We start from the raw sequence: 15,426 nt of genomic DNA, 5'->3' as shown, positions 1-15,426 counted from the left end.
ATACAAGGTCCGAAAAGTAGGATTAAGAGTATAATGTTTAGGGGACCCATGATGGAGGAGACCAGAGTAGTAAACCAAGGAGACTTGTTGAATCAGCCTTCAAACCATCCCTGTTCCAACTCAAATAGCTGCTGTCTCTGCTTAAGTCTTTCTCTCAGTTTTGCCATATTGTCTCTGACTAAGCCAGTATGGTCTGCATAAAAGCAACATTCCTCTTTTAGGGCAGCGCATAGGCCTCCCTCTTGTAGAAACAGTATGTCAAGCCCCCTACGGTTTTGCAGCACAACTTCTGATAAGGAGGTCAGGGACTTCTCAAGAGCACTGACTGATTCCTCTAGGGCCTTGATGTCTGTATGTATCGCGGCTTGAAGTTGTTTGAATTGGCTGGTGGCTATAAGGGCAGAAGTCCCAGTTCCTACCCCTGCTGCTATGCCTCCCACAGTTAGCCCCCCCAGTAGCAGTGCTAAAGTCAGGGACACTGGTTCTCGTTTAAAACGAGGTCTTCCTTCAAAATGACTATAAACATAGTCAGGATCATGATATGTAACTTTAGGCCATAATTCAACTAAAACACAATAATCAGAGGTCAGGTTTAGTACAGTTGTTGATAGACAAGAAGTGAGCCCAGTGCTACAAGCCCAGTAGGTACCGTTTGGTGCGGTTAAGTAATAACCGGGTGGAACGGGCTGAAGAGTATTGCATAGAGTTTGATGAGAGCTTGGGACTGTTCCCATGCAGAGTCCTTTTCCTGATACCTCCGACAGGGTTAGTTTGTGTTGGGGAAGACCAGTACACTGTATGGGTGGCGAGGTGTATACAGCATAGGCACCTGTCACCGCTATCCCTTAATAATAGGGGGGTCTGGAAATTAAGCATAACCAACATTCTCGGGTCTTATTGGGGTCAGTGGCATTGAGAATTAAATATGCTCCCTGTATCAGATTGAGCAGTCTGTCCCCAGTCCCGAGGTGCTGGGAAGACTGCTGGTACTGTGGAGACTGCTGTTCGGTTTCCCTAGTCGTGGGGGGCAGGCTATCAGTATCAGGAGTGCTGGTATAAACCGACTGTTTTTCTGTGATATGTTGGGGTAAGGCTGGGGGAAATGCTGGCACTGAGCGGGAAGGAGGATTCTGATTGGGTAAGACTGGATTTGGTCCAATAGATAGCTGAGGGCCAGCGCTCATTACCTGTCTAGTTAGGGAGAACATGGTGACCGGGTCATGCCCCTGTCGTCGATAGAGGCGTAATCCCCAGGACTTGGGTCCGTCCCAGGATGCCTTTCTCCCTTGTGTGGTAAAGTCAAGGACCAAGGGGTTACATCTGCCTCCCGGGGTGGCCCCCTGGACATTAGTAGCGGAGGTGGAGTCGTAACAGGGGCCACATGCTTTTCCTCCACATGTCCATGGCCCCCCACCTAGGTAGCCCGGAGTGGTTCCTCGTCTAAGGGTGATCAGGTCCCAAGTTGAGGATGGTTTCCAGTAAGCATCCCCGGTTGTTTCACAACCCCAATGAGCGCAGTATCCCTCTGCTGGCCCCCCACAATTTCTGTTAGTATCCTGTCCAGGGCATACATAGATATCTTTGCTTCTCGTCCCATGTCGCCCCCCTGGATGGTGACAGCCGTATCCGGGGAATGGCTCCTGATCTGAGGGGTTCCATGATTCTCCCACTAAATCACAAAGATCAAAGTATAGGGTTGGAAACACATCTGCTGTTGTCCCTAACAAGGAAGTGGTGTTGGCGACCCTTCCTGTCATAAGGTTAGTGATCCTCCAGGTTATGTTAAAAACCCGGTGTGGACTATCCCCCCGGGCCATCATCCCCAGTCCCAACAGGGTCCATAAAACAGTTAATGAGGTCCCCGGGTAAGTCTTATCTTTAGAAGGTTTTGAGAGCGCTGGACCCTCCATGGTGGTTCTGCTGTATCCTCTTCCGCACGAGCTGCTTTCACGTGGGAGGCATGGACCCAGGCCGCGATGCCGTCAACTTTTATTGCCGTTGGAGTGGTTAGCAGCATGGTGTAGGGCCCTTTCCAGCGGGGTTCCAAATTCTTAGTCTGATGTCTGCGGACCCACACTGTATCGCCAATCTGGTAGCCGTGAGGTACCGCTGGTCTGTCCAATTGTTCCTTATAGGCTGCAGTAAGTGGCTTCCAGACCTCTCTCTGCACGATCTGGAGTGCCTGCAAATGAGCTTCCAGAGAGGGGCTATTAGCAAAGTCTGAAATGTTGGAGTCAAAGAAATTAATGAAGGGCGGGGGCGCCCCATATAGTATTTCAAAGGGTGTGAGCCCGTGGGGTCCTGGTGTATTGCGGGCTCTATAGAGGGCTAGTGCCAGTTGCAAGCGTTAATTTGGTCAGAGTCTCCTTAATAGTTCTATTCATTCTCTCTACCTGTCCTGAACTTTGGGGTCTGTATACACAATGTAATTTCCAATCAATCCCCAATAGTTTGGCCACCAACTGACTTACCTGGGAGACAAAGGCGGGCCCATTGTCAGTGCCCAGCACTTGAGGCATGCCATACCTGGGGAAGATTTCTTCCAACAGCTTCTTGGTCACAATTTTTGCTGTTTCGTGCTTGGTTGGGAAGGCTTCCACCCATCCAGAAAAGGTGTCAACAAATACCAACAGATATCTGTATCCATATGATCCTGGTTTGATTTCAGTAAAGTCAATCTCCCAGTGTGTTCCAGGACGATGTCCTCGTACCCGCACTCCCTGTCCCAGCCGGGTTTTTCCTGTATTAACTTGGGCGCAGGCTCGGCATTTGTTTACAACTTCCTGCAATATGCTGTCTCTGCCCAGCAAGTAAAAGTGGCTCTCTTCCCGATCCAATAAGGTTTTCATCTTGCGGGGACTGAGGTGCGTCAGCTTATGCAAGTAACTAAGCATCTCATGGGTATATGCCATGGGCATCACAGTCTTTCCTTGCCAAGCCCATTTGCCTGTGTCTGGGTTATAGGAGGCCCCCAGGCGGTGCCCTCTTCTGGCCTTCAGGCAGACAAACAAGACAGAATATTGTATACATAATAAATAAATATAAGGGGGCTGTTATCTCTGCAAACCCCGGGATCCAGAGGCGACAGAATCCTGCCGTCCCTAGAAATTCCCTCAGTTGTCGAGGAGTCTGAGGCACGGGTATTTTCATGACTGTCTCCTTTCTGGCCTCTGTCAGCCATCTCTGTCCTTCCTTGATCAGGTACCCCAGGTAAGTGACCTGCTTCTGACAAATCTGAGCCTTTTTCACTGAAGCCCTGTAGCCAAGGTCCCCCAGAGCCTGCAACAAGGCCTTGGTTCCCTCCCTGCACTCCTGTTCTGAAGTGGCCGCCAGCAGGAGGTCATCTACATACTGAAGCAGTATCAGTGTTGGATGCTGGGTCCTAAAGTCAGCCAGGTCTCTATGTAATGCTTCATCGAACAGGGTGGGGCTATTTTTGTACCCTTGTGGGAGCCTAGTCCAAGTTAACTGCCCCGATATCCCCAAGTCAGGGTCTTTCCATTCAAAGGCAAATATAGGCTGACTTTTAGGGTGAAGTCTCAGGCAGAAGAATGCATCTTTTAAATCCAATACCGTATACCAGTTGTAGGTTGGGGGGAGTCCGCTCAACAAATTGTAAGGGTTAGGCACCGTGGGGTATATGTCCTCTGCCCGCTTGTTGACTTCCCTCAAATCTTGGACTGGCCGGTAATCCCCTGTTCCAGGCTTTTTGACCGGCAATAAAGGAGTATTCCAGGGGGACTGGCAAGGTATCAGTATTCCCTGGTCCAAGAGTCTCCGTATGTGAGGTTTAATTCCTTCTCTGGCTTCATGCGACATGGGGTATTGTTTGATTGAGATGGGGGTGGCTGTAGCCTTTAAAGATATAACTAAGGGGGCCTGTTGTTTGGCCAGTCCTATGCCCCCAGTCTCTGCCCATGCCTGAGGGAACTCTGTCAGCCAAGAGGTCTCTGTTAAGGGGTCTGATACGGTGGGTGATTCGTGGAGCCGATATTCATCTTCCAAATTTAGGGTCAGCACGTGTAAGGGCTGCCCTTGGGGCCCAGTGATCTGCACCCCCGAGTTTTCAAAGTGTATCTGGGCTTTTAATTTTGTGAGCAAGTCTCTTCCTAATAGCGGGTATGGGCAGTCAGGTACATGAAGAAAAGCGTGAGTCACCTTACCAGTGGCCAGATGAACTTTGCGATCAGTTGTCCATCGGTATCTCCTCCCGCCGGTAGCTCCTTGGACCCAAGCAGACTTGTCGCTCAGGGGTCCGGGGTTCTGGGTCAGTACAGAATGCTGAGCCCTGGTGTCCACCAGGAAGGTGACTGGCTGCCCCCCGACATTAAGGGTTATCCTGGGCTCAGGGGGGGGGGGCTCCTGACCCCGACCTCCCTAGTCATCCAAGGTTAAAAGGGAGGTTTGGGGTCTTGGATTTCGAGGTCCCCTGGGTCTCTTGGGGCATTCTCGAATCCAATGACCTGTCTCCTTGCAGTAGGCACATTGATCCTTGTTCACTGGGGGGCCCCTTCTGTCTCCCCTCTGTCTATCCTGTCTCTGTCCTGAAACTACAGTGGCCAAAAGTTTGCTAAACTCTTTATTCCTCTTTCGGTCTCTAATATTTTCTCTCTCCTCAGCCTCTTTCCTCAGCCTTTCATCTCTCTCTTCTGGTGTTTCTCTCTTGTTAAAAATTCTCTCTGCCTCCTTCAGTAGATCCTGGAGTGAACTTTCCTTCAGGTTATCTAATCGCTCCAATTTCCTCTTAATGTCTGGAGCTGACTGCCAAATAAAGGACATGGAAACATTTGTTTCTATCCCTGGATCCACTGGGTCATAAGGAGTATAAATGCGGTATGCTTCCTTAAGTCATTCTAGAAAGGCGGAAGGAGTTTCCTCGGAACCCTGAATAACCTGCTTTACCTGAGCCAAATTGGTTGGCTGCCTTGCGGCTCCGTGGAGACCAGCTACGAGCAACTGGCGATAGAGAATTAGGTGATTCCTACCTTCCTCCGTAGTGAAATCCCAATCCGGACGCTCTAGGGGGAATGCTGCATCAATCTCATTAGGGAGCAAAGTGGGGCGGCCGTTTGCTCCCCTAACGTTCTTCCGCGCTTCTAGGAGGACTCTTTGCTTTTCCTCCGTTGTTAGAAGTGTTTGCAGGAGTTGCTGGCAATCATCCCAGGTAGGCTGGTGGGTGACTAGAATGGATTCAATCAAAGAGGTCAACAAGGAGGGATCCTTAGAAAAGGGGGGGTTATTGTTTTTCCAGTTGTACAGATCTGAAGCTGAAAACGGCCAATACTGGGTCTGGCCGTTAGCGCCTGCTCTAAGTGGAAAAGCCTGGGAAGTGCTCGAATCAGCAGGGTGCTGTTCCCTCCTTCCTCTTAGTCTGGCCGCCATTGGGGAGGGCTCCGGCAGTTTTCCAGCTTCTCCATCCCCCGTGGAGTCTGCCGATTCCGCCTCGCCAGGGTCCTGGGGTGACGGTCCCTGATATGGAGGTGGCTCCTCCGTGAGCAGGTCCATCAGGAGGTCGTCTCCTGGAGGCAAGACCCGTGGGGCTGGCTTTGTCTCAGACTCTGGTGGTTTCTTTTTCTGTGAGGATTTTGTTAGTACAGGGTAGAGGGAGGTGCAGGAGGGAGGTCCGGCCGGGGTGGGGAGGATAGGTGGAGGCAGGGTAGGTGCAGAAGCGAAAATGGGGCTTTTAGGAGAAACAAATGGCTTGACCCGGGGGGGGGGTTATAAGCTAGGGCTTCCCAAGTGACAATGTAGGCGGTCTGATCAGGATGCCCGTGAGGGCCTGGATCCTTCACTTTGGCTTTAACCTGTAAGATAACGTTAAGGTCAAAAGTCCCGTCTTGCGGCCATCCAACGTTGAAGGCGGGCCATTCCGATGTACAGAATGTAACCCAGCGCTTCTTGCGGACGTCCATGGACTGATTTTTCGCCGTGGCTTGGACATCCCGCCAGTGCTGCAAAGTCAAACTCAAAGGGGTGGTAATGGACTGTCCCATGGTTTCAAACACAGTTATGGACAGGACGAAACTAACGAACAAGAGACCGACAGCGAGACTGCACAATCGCACAGCGCGGCTTCGGCGGAAAGCCCGAAGCAATTGCTCAGACAGAGACAGCCAGAGTCCGGATCTCTTGTCTCCCAGAAGAATCACATACCCTTCAGGCAGCGGGGGTGCCCCGAACAGCCCTATTTTGGTAGGATTCACAGAATACGGACGGGCCACAAATTTGGCCCCAGACACTTCTGGGACGTCTCCCAGAATTGCAGCCGGGAGTTCAAGCTCGTCAGCTACTCCGCGAATCTGCCAGATACTGATTCTAGCTAGCTAACTAGTACAGATACAGATACAGATACAGTCGCTGCGCATACACAGAAACACAAAAGCACAGATATTCACAGAGAACGATCGCTGGCCAGCTTACCTCCCGATGTGGTCGGTGATCCCTGGGCAGGGGTCTCCAATTCCCGGCCAACGCACCAAAATGAAAGACCCCCAAGATGGGCTGTCTTTCAGTCTGGGGAGACCCTCCCAAGAATCAGCGAGGCCACACGTGCGGATGCAATCAGCAAGAGGGTTTATTCGGGTACACAGGTACCTGGGGCGTAGTCGCTCGGGTGACTAGCGCGCCTTCCAGTTGTGACAGTGGATTTTTTATAGGGTAGGGAAGCAAAAGCGCGGGAACAGAAGCGAGATGCATAGTTACAGGGTTCTGATTGGGCAATTCAAACAAGGCTCGGGTTCAAACTGAGTACAATTTTGTGGTTTCCAAGAAATCAGATATACATGCTGCCCTGGCCTATCTAGGGTGCAATTCTTCTTTTGGACCCCAAGTCCCCTGCTGGCAGTCCAGATGGTTGACCAGAGATATCTTGCCTTGCTCAGCGCCCCTGCTGGCAGTCCAGACGGTTGGCCAGAGATATCTTGCCTTGCTCAGCGCCCCTGCCCCTAAGCTGACCAAAGCCCTTATCTCTAAATTAAACTCCCCTGTCCTAGCTTTCAGTTATATTGCTCAAAAATTCAAGCCTTGTAAAACAGCGTTATTGCTGCTGCTAACTTAATGCTGCTAAGTAGGGGTCTTTCAGGATGATTTATAAAATGTTGTCCTTTTGTAAATGTCATATACCAGTAGGCCAATTTACTCCTTTTCTTGGAACATTTTCTCTTGTTAATTTGTCCTTTTCTTTCAGATGTCTCTTTTGTCCAGTGGTCTTCAGATTCCTTAGTTGGATGCCTTCATTCTCCTGGAAAGAGAAGAAAACCAACCAACAAATAAACAACAATGACAAAAACCCATCCCCAACCCTTTCTTTGGGGACTTCCTCTTTTGTCAAGTTATTCCTGATCAGAGGAAAAGCATTTGTTTGTCTTATAGGTTAGTTTAAATTGAATGGTCACACTGGTTAATGAAGTATCACCTCTTCTAATCAAGATGTCTTATTTGTTCAAATCTAATCTTTACCAATGTTGATGCTATCCATAGATTTTCTTTTCCTGTGAAAACAAAAGCAAAACCTTTTCTCAGTTTAACCAGTTTAATCTGGTTTCCATTCTGATGTCAACACATTTTTAAAGTATAAAGGCTGATTTAATTCAGTAGTTTTTTCTATTATCCAATGTCTCTCTGCAGTTATCCTTCCTTTTTCATTAACATTTAGAAAATTTAATGCTAATAAAGCATTACACAATCTATTTCTGGAGATTTTATCATCCATTTATGTTTATCAAGCATATCTTTTAGAGTTTGAGTTGATCTTACTATTTATTTATTTATTTATTTATTTGGTTTTCCAAGAAGGGTTTTCTCTGTGGAACAAACCTAGATTTTTGGATCTCACTGGGCAGACCAGGCTGGCTTCAAACTCAAAAATATCTGCCTGCCGCTGCTGTTGGGGTTAAAGGTAAGTTACACCACCACCTAGCCAATTAGATCTTTCTATAACTGCTTTTCCTATAGGTTTGTGTGGCTATCTGTAATATTAATTACTAAGAAATATACAAAAAACTTTAATAGAGACATAGTCTGAATCATTTAGCCTTAATTTGTACAGGTATACCCATGATGGTCATAACTTACAACACATTTATGATTACAAAAGTAGCCTTTTCAGAACTTAGAGCAGTTGCCCATTGGAATACTGAATATGTATCTATGTGGTGTACATATTTTAATTTTCCAAGTTCGGCAAAATGAAACACATCCATTTACCAAATTTAATTTCTTTAAGTACCCTTTGGATTAATTCCTACAGGTAGTTGAGTCTGGTTATACAAGAAACAAGGAGGACATTTTATAATTTCCTTGAATTGTTGCTAAGTGCTGGAATTTTTTTTTTACAAACCCTCCTATGACATACTGTTTTTTTTTTATAAAATGCTGAGGTTCCTAGAACATTTCCTACCAACAGTCTGTCAATTTGATTATTACCTTGTGCTAGAGGACCTGGTAGACCTATATGGGATCTAATATCTGTTATATATGAGGGATTATTTCTATTTCTGATAATTTCTTGTAACTGAATGAATAACAAAATTAATTTTGAATCATCTGAAATAAATGCCTCACTGTCAATATGTGAAACAACTCTTTCTGTGAATTTAGAGTTAGTAACTATATTAAGAGGTTCTGAAAAATCTAATAAAATCATGAAAATACTATATAATTCTGACTTTTGGACAGAATCATAAGGCCTTTGAGCCATTTTATTCAAATTTCCTGATTTATATCCTGCCTTTCCTGATTTGCTTACATAGGTATAGAATGGAGGAACTCCAGGTTATTCCTCATACAATGTGAGAAAGGATCCAGTTAGTTCTCTTTACTAAATGGATTCTCTTGCTTTTGGGATACTTGTTGTTAATCTCTCACAAAATATTAGTTCCAGCCTATAAAGAGGAGATTTCAGTATTAGTAAGTTAGTACAATTTATGCTGGGTCTATTCCTGTTAATTGCCAGAGTTTCAATTTTCCTTTTAGAATCAACTCAGAAACCTTTCTACATATGTCTTTATTTTTTTACTCTGTTTGTGTGGTAAAGATAATCCATCCATTCTAAGATAGTATCTTTTTTCTGTATTAAAATTCCTATAGAGAATGAATAGAAGATAAAATAACCAGAATATGATCAAGTTCAGGATCAAAACAATGCACATGTACATGTTGTAATTTCTTTTTTTTAACCAAAATTAATTCTAAGCTTCAGTTGATAATTTTCTTGGACTACTGAAGTCCTTGTCACATTGTAGGTTTTGAAACAAATTACTCTGTTCTTGAGTTGTTAATTCAATTGTGGACCATAGCCAGTTAGTGTCTCTCAGCAATTTTTGAAAGTCATTAAGAGTCCACAATTGATCTCTTCTGATTTGTACCTTGTGGGATGAATTTTTTTGCAAACCTATTATATATTCTAGGCAATTAGCAGGATGTCCTCTATATATTATTTTAGGAGCAATTTGTAATTTTCTTCACACTTTTTCTCTAAAATAGCTACATTTGAATCAACTAGTAAGACATCATCCACATAATGGTAAATTACAGATTGAGGAATCTGTACACAAATCACTTCCAATGGATGTCATACTAAATATTGGCACTGGGTGGGGCTGTGTAACATCCTTGTGGGAAAAGTTTCCACTAAATTCTCTTATCAGGCTGAGAATTATTATAAGTAGGCTTTGTGAAGGCAATTTTTTCTCTATCTTTTTTTTTTGTAAATGATCAACAAAAAAGTAGTCTTTTAAATCAATAATTATAAAGACCATTCTTTCTGTAATAGAGAAGATGGGAATTCCAAGCTGTAAAGTGCCCATTGGCTGAATCACCTTATTAATAGCTCTTAGATCTGTTACCATTCTCCATTTTCCAGATTTCCTTTTAAGAACAAATACAGGGGAATTCCAAGGAGTGGTCAATTCTTTGATATGTTGAGCCTTTACCTGCTCCTGGACCATCTGTTCTAAGGTCTGTTAATTTCCCAATGTCAAGGGCATTGTTCCACCCAGGCAGGTTTGTCAGTTAACGATTTTAAAGGTAGAGCTGTTGGTACTTTTGAAAGATCAGCAGCTGTTGTGCCCTGCTTTATACAACCTAAATATTTGATGACTATTCTTTATTATACCTTTTAATATTTTACCCAAAACATATGCTAGTTTATGGTTTGTTTCTGAGGTTGGAGGAATGTTAATCTGTGCATTTCACTGCTGTAACAAATCATGTCCCAATCAAGTCATTGCTATAATAACCACATTTGACTTTAATTTTTGTCTGTATCCTTTTGACTCTATAATTCAACCCATCTCATGCTTGTTTTACTTGAGATAAAGTTCCAGCCCTAAAAGCTGAACATTTTCATACTGAAGAGGCCAATTTGGATGCCAAGATTCTGATGCAATTTTTGTTGTATCTTCCCCTGTGTCTATAAGAGCCTCAATTATAATATTGCTTACTTGCATTTTATCTTTGATCTTTGGTCAATTATAGAAGTTTTCTTAAAATATTTGCTTTATGGTTTCTCCTGAAATTTTTGTTTTATCTTCTAATGGTGTTCTATCATCCAGTCAGTATGGTTTTTTTTTTTTGTTGTTGATATTGTTTTGTTTTTATAGTAGGCATTAGGTCTTTTGATTGCTCTGGGGAGGAGTTTTTTCTATAGTAACAGGGAATAACTGAATCAAACTTGACACGGGGTCTGTGAGAGATCCCAAAAAAACATTTCCCAATAGCAGAGGGTTACCATGTCTGTCTCTTGTTGATCTGCATACATTTGTCCAATATTGGTCTTTGTTGCACCTTCTGCATACTCCAGAAGGGAGGAGACTTCTGTTTGGATTATTTCTAGAAAATACATTGTTTCTAGGAATTACTGCCTATACCCCCTTTTTAAGTGACCTTGTTTACCACAAATAAACTTTAGATGTGTTGTTTTTTCTTCAAGTCTCTGGAAATTACCTCTCCTATCTGAATATCATCATGGTTATGAGATTCAATATTGACTGTATCTCAGATCCATTCCTGTATGGGTGTTGATAATGCCTTTAAAAGATCTAATTATCCTTCTGCATTGTGAGTTAGCATGCTTTTCTTTTTTTGGTTTTCAAGACAGGGTTTTATTATGTAACAGTCCTGGCTGTCCGGGAATTTGGTTTGTAGATCAAACTAACCTCAAAATCACTGAGACTCACATGCTCCTGCATCCAAAGTCCTGGGATTAAGAGTGTGCAATCACTGCCTGCCCATGAATTAGCATTTTTAAAGCCCAAAGATTCAATTATTATTTTTCTAGTTTCTGATTTTGGTATCATTCTATAACTGCTGAAGTCATTCTTTGTATAAAACTAGTAAAGCTTTGTTTTGGGCTCTGTAAAACTTTAGTAAATGACTCTGTTTGGCAGCACAGCCATTGGGTTCACATGTGTCCATAGAAAGAAGACTCACAGACACCTTAAGTATATATTGCTCTTTGGAGATTTCAGTACGTCTAGCACTTCTTCATTGTTCAATGGTGCTAGTCTCATCTTTCCACTAGGTTTTCCACTGTAATTGAGGAACAGGTTCCAAAACTGTTGTAATGAAGTATTTACCATTTTGTGGGACAATTCTGGTAGAACTGACCATGACTTTAACATGTGCTGCACAAAAGCTGAATACATACCATTTTCGACTATCATTTCCTTAAATTTCCTTAACTCTAACATTTCCACAGAAATCTAGTCAGTTCCTTCATAGCTTTGGGGATACTGTCATTTGGCAGGTGTTCCCATAAGGTGACTTAATAAATTAAGGTTGGTTGTTTGACAACCTTGGACTGTTCTTCTCTAATTTTATAATGTAATGGTGCAGTTGGTTCTCCTTTAAATTCCTCTGTCTGTGTTTGAATATCTGTATTGCCTATTTTAATAAGATTTTCTAAGACTTGTAACTTGTCAATTATAATTTCACTATTTTTGTTAGTAATTAATTAGTTGTAGAACTTGTTTTTATCACTAGCAAAATTTCTAAGGTCTGTGTCTTGGCACATATATCAACCAACATTTTAAGGGTTAAAACAAGAATTATCAAACGCATAATGTTTATAACTGACATTATGTAATTCCCATCTAAGTTAATTATCCCCTCACTTAATTGTTCCATTTTTAAACAATCCATTTTGAAATCATAAAGGAACCTTACTCTCTCCATCCTAATAGTGTTTCCCTTTTTTAACATGGGAAAAACTCTCTCTTATTTTAAACTATTTTCCCCGTCTAAGATTTTTTCAAGTGTCTCAAAAAATCTGCTGACAATGATGGTGAAGTGTGAGGCTGGCTGCTACGGCATAGCAGGTCTGAGCAGAGGACACAGGCAGTACACAGCATGAGTCCTGAGGACAGTTGCCACAGATAGCATGTCAGCAGCCTGAGGAGAGGGGCCAGGGAAAGCCACAACCCATTTCCATCTTGACTCAATATGTGTTAGAGTTTAAAGTAGTCAAAGCCAAATAACAGGATGTTTGGCCAAAGGCATGGTCACTAGATGCTTTGCTCCTTGAGGCCAAATAACAAAATGTTTAACTAAGGCTGTGATGACTAGATGTTTTGAGTATTAAAGAGGTAATTACACTTGTTTATTCCTTGTGTCATTGGTAAGCAAGCCTTTTGCCCTCCCCTATGGTTTTGGGTATGTAAGAACTGTAAGAAATAAACTCAAAGCTGTTACAGTATTCACTGGAAGTCCTCCTGATTCTGTCTTCTGTCTGTTGTCTCTTTGTTTCTCAATCCTCATTCCCCTTTTCTCACTTGTTTGAATAGGCCAGCTGGTGCTGAAAAATGGTGCCCATAAGTGGACCCTCAAAATAGGCCAGAGTGAAAGACACTGCAGCTGGAAGGAGCATTCAGATCATAGTAAAGAGGAAGTGTGCTGATCAACTCGAGAATAAAATTGTAAATATGGCCTATTGTAATATTACTCTGCTATTTATATATTGCATAAAGATATTTTAAAAGCCAGCGGAGAAGGCATAAGTCACAAAACAATCCCACACCAGTTTGGAATTATGATTAATAAAAGGGTTATTTATTTAAGGGGAAAAACTTACAGATCAAAGTCCTAGACAACAGCCCCCAGAACGACCAGGAACAGATTCTAGCATCCGGAAGTGGGAGCCAGAAGTAAGAGATTCAGCGCACAGCTACCACTGCTTTTTAAAGCAAAAGAGACCATGCTGGTATCTTAAAGGCTATTGGCTGAAGAAGCAGAATGTGTTCCCACAGCACCTCCCACTTTTGTTTAAATAAGAGTGTTCCAAACCCAATACAAAACTATATACATTAGGAACAGGTATCAAGTATAATTAGAATTACAACCAGCATAAACAATATTAAGCAAGGAACATATGCTAAATGTTTTAATAAACATTCTATCCTATGGAGTCTAAGTCTTATAAAGGAAATGGCTTGGCTAGATCAGAGTACAGTAACTACTAATATCTAAAATTTAACCCCATCAAAGGCCTGAGAAGGGCAATAATAATACTTCAGCAGGTAGGAAGTCCAATCAAGTAGCTTCCAAAGCAAGTAATATATGACGGAGACAATTAGCTACCTAGCAATCTCCCCAAGTCTCATTTTGCAACATTGAAGAAACCAATTTTGTCTAAGGCCTAGTGTAACTGACAGACCATTTTCAGAGGCAGGAAGACAATGAACCGTGGCAAAGAGCTTGTGCTAATTTTTTGGGAGAAATTAATAGCAACTATCCCAAAAGTGGTAGACTTAACCTCATAAAAAGAACTTCTTGGATTCTTCCTAGCATTGTACGAGATGCTCCAATAACTGGAGCCCGTACATTCTATACTGATGCAAATAAATCAGGGAAAGCAGGTTACAAGTCAGATGAATTGAGTAAGGTGGAACAAAGCCCTTATAATTCTGTCCAGAAGGCAGAATTATATGCCATTCTTATGGTGCTAAGGGATTTTAAAGAACCTCTTAATATAGTTACAGATTCACAATATGCAGGAAGAGTTATCTTGCATATTGAAACTGCTGAATTTATACCAGATGACACAGAGTTGACTTCATTGTTTATCCAGGTACAAGACATAATCAGGAACAGGCTTTGTCCAATGTACATAACAAACATCCGGTCCCATACAGGTCTGCCTGGTCCTCTAGCCCAAGGCAACGCTGAGATTGATCAATTATTGATTGGAAGTGTGTTGCAGGCCTCAGAATTTCATAAGAAGAAGCATGTCAATAGTAAAGGCCTAAAGAAAGAATTTTCCATTACTTGGCAACAAGCTAAGAACATTATAAAGAGATGTCCTACTTGTTCTTTCTATAATCAAACACCGTTGCCTGCAAGAAGTAACCCAAAGGGTACTAAGAGAAATGAAATCTGGCAGATGGATGTGTTCCACTTTATGGAATTTGGTAAATTAAAATATGTACACCACACCATAGACACGTATTCAGGTTTTCAATGGGCTACTGCCCTGAGCTCAGAAAAGGCTGATTCAGTAATCACACATTTATTGGAAGTTATGGCCATCATGGGTATACCTGCACAAATAAAGACAGATAATGGTCCAGCATCTGTATCTAAGAAAATGAAACGCTTTTTTGATTATTATAATATAAAACACATTACAGGTATACCAAATAATCCTACAGGTCAGGCAGTTATAGAAAGATCAAATCCTACTATAAAGGATATGCTGAACAAACAGAAAGGGACCGAAAATACCCCCAGAAATAGATTACATAATGCTTTATTAACCTTGAATTTTCTTAACGCTAATGAGAAAGGAACGACAGCAGCAGAGAGACATTGGATAATGGAAAAGCCTGCTGAACTAAATCAACCAATTTATTTCAAAGATGTGCTGACCCCTCAATGGAAGCCAGGAGATGTGCTACGTTGGGGAAGGGGTTTTGCTCTTGTTTCCACAGGAGAAGAAAAATTGTGGATACCATCAAAATTAATAAAGTTTCGATTTGAAGAGGAGAAACCTCTTGGAAAGGAGAAATGACAACTCATCCACAATGATGATATTCATACAGGTGGTAAGAAAAACATATAGAATGGGGGCAGGGTTCTGTTCTTATCTCCACAGGAAAACACTCATCTTTGAAAAATTCAAGGGACCGTGGATGTTTGCATACTGACAGATGGAAAAATACCTGCCCAATAGGAAATATCAAGAAAACTGAAAGGGTTGTGTAAGTAATATTAAACCATATTTCTAAATTTATAAAGCTGGTTTTGAAGTTGGACTCTGGCTCAGTCCCTCTCCAATTCCAAGCCTGTTAGTAAGAGAAAAACCCAGAGTTTCTGGAGTTTCTGTCTCATGTCAAGAGCCATGATGTGGGACAGAAAGAAATATGAGTTTAGAAAACATCTTTGCTTTTCTTCATATCTATCATACTTTTCATTGAATATATCTATCATGCC

General features: G+C 42.6%; 1 protein-coding gene across 1 annotated transcript; it reads right to left on the bottom strand.

Moving 5' to 3' along the window:
* Positions 1 to 1,670: 1,670 nt before the first annotated feature.
* Positions 1,671 to 9,947, bottom strand: LOC142852686 (uncharacterized). Its single transcript, XM_075977757.1, has 4 exons — positions 9,933 to 9,947; positions 5,770 to 6,323; positions 4,986 to 5,680; positions 1,671 to 2,193 (listed from the first exon to the last, which is right to left on the bottom strand). The coding sequence occupies exons 1-4, from the start codon at positions 9,945 to 9,947 to the stop codon at positions 1,850 to 1,852; spliced, it is 1,608 nt and encodes a 535-aa protein (XP_075833872.1). The 3' UTR covers positions 1,671 to 1,849.
* Positions 9,948 to 15,426: the final 5,479 nt, after the last annotated feature.

The sequence above is a fragment of the Microtus pennsylvanicus genome, chromosome 1 (genome assembly GCF_037038515.1).
Source record: "Microtus pennsylvanicus isolate mMicPen1 chromosome 1, mMicPen1.hap1, whole genome shotgun sequence".
In the NCBI taxonomy this organism is placed as follows: Eukaryota; Metazoa; Chordata; class Mammalia; order Rodentia; family Cricetidae; genus Microtus; species Microtus pennsylvanicus.
This window is presented reverse-complemented; position numbering and strand designations above follow the sequence as displayed.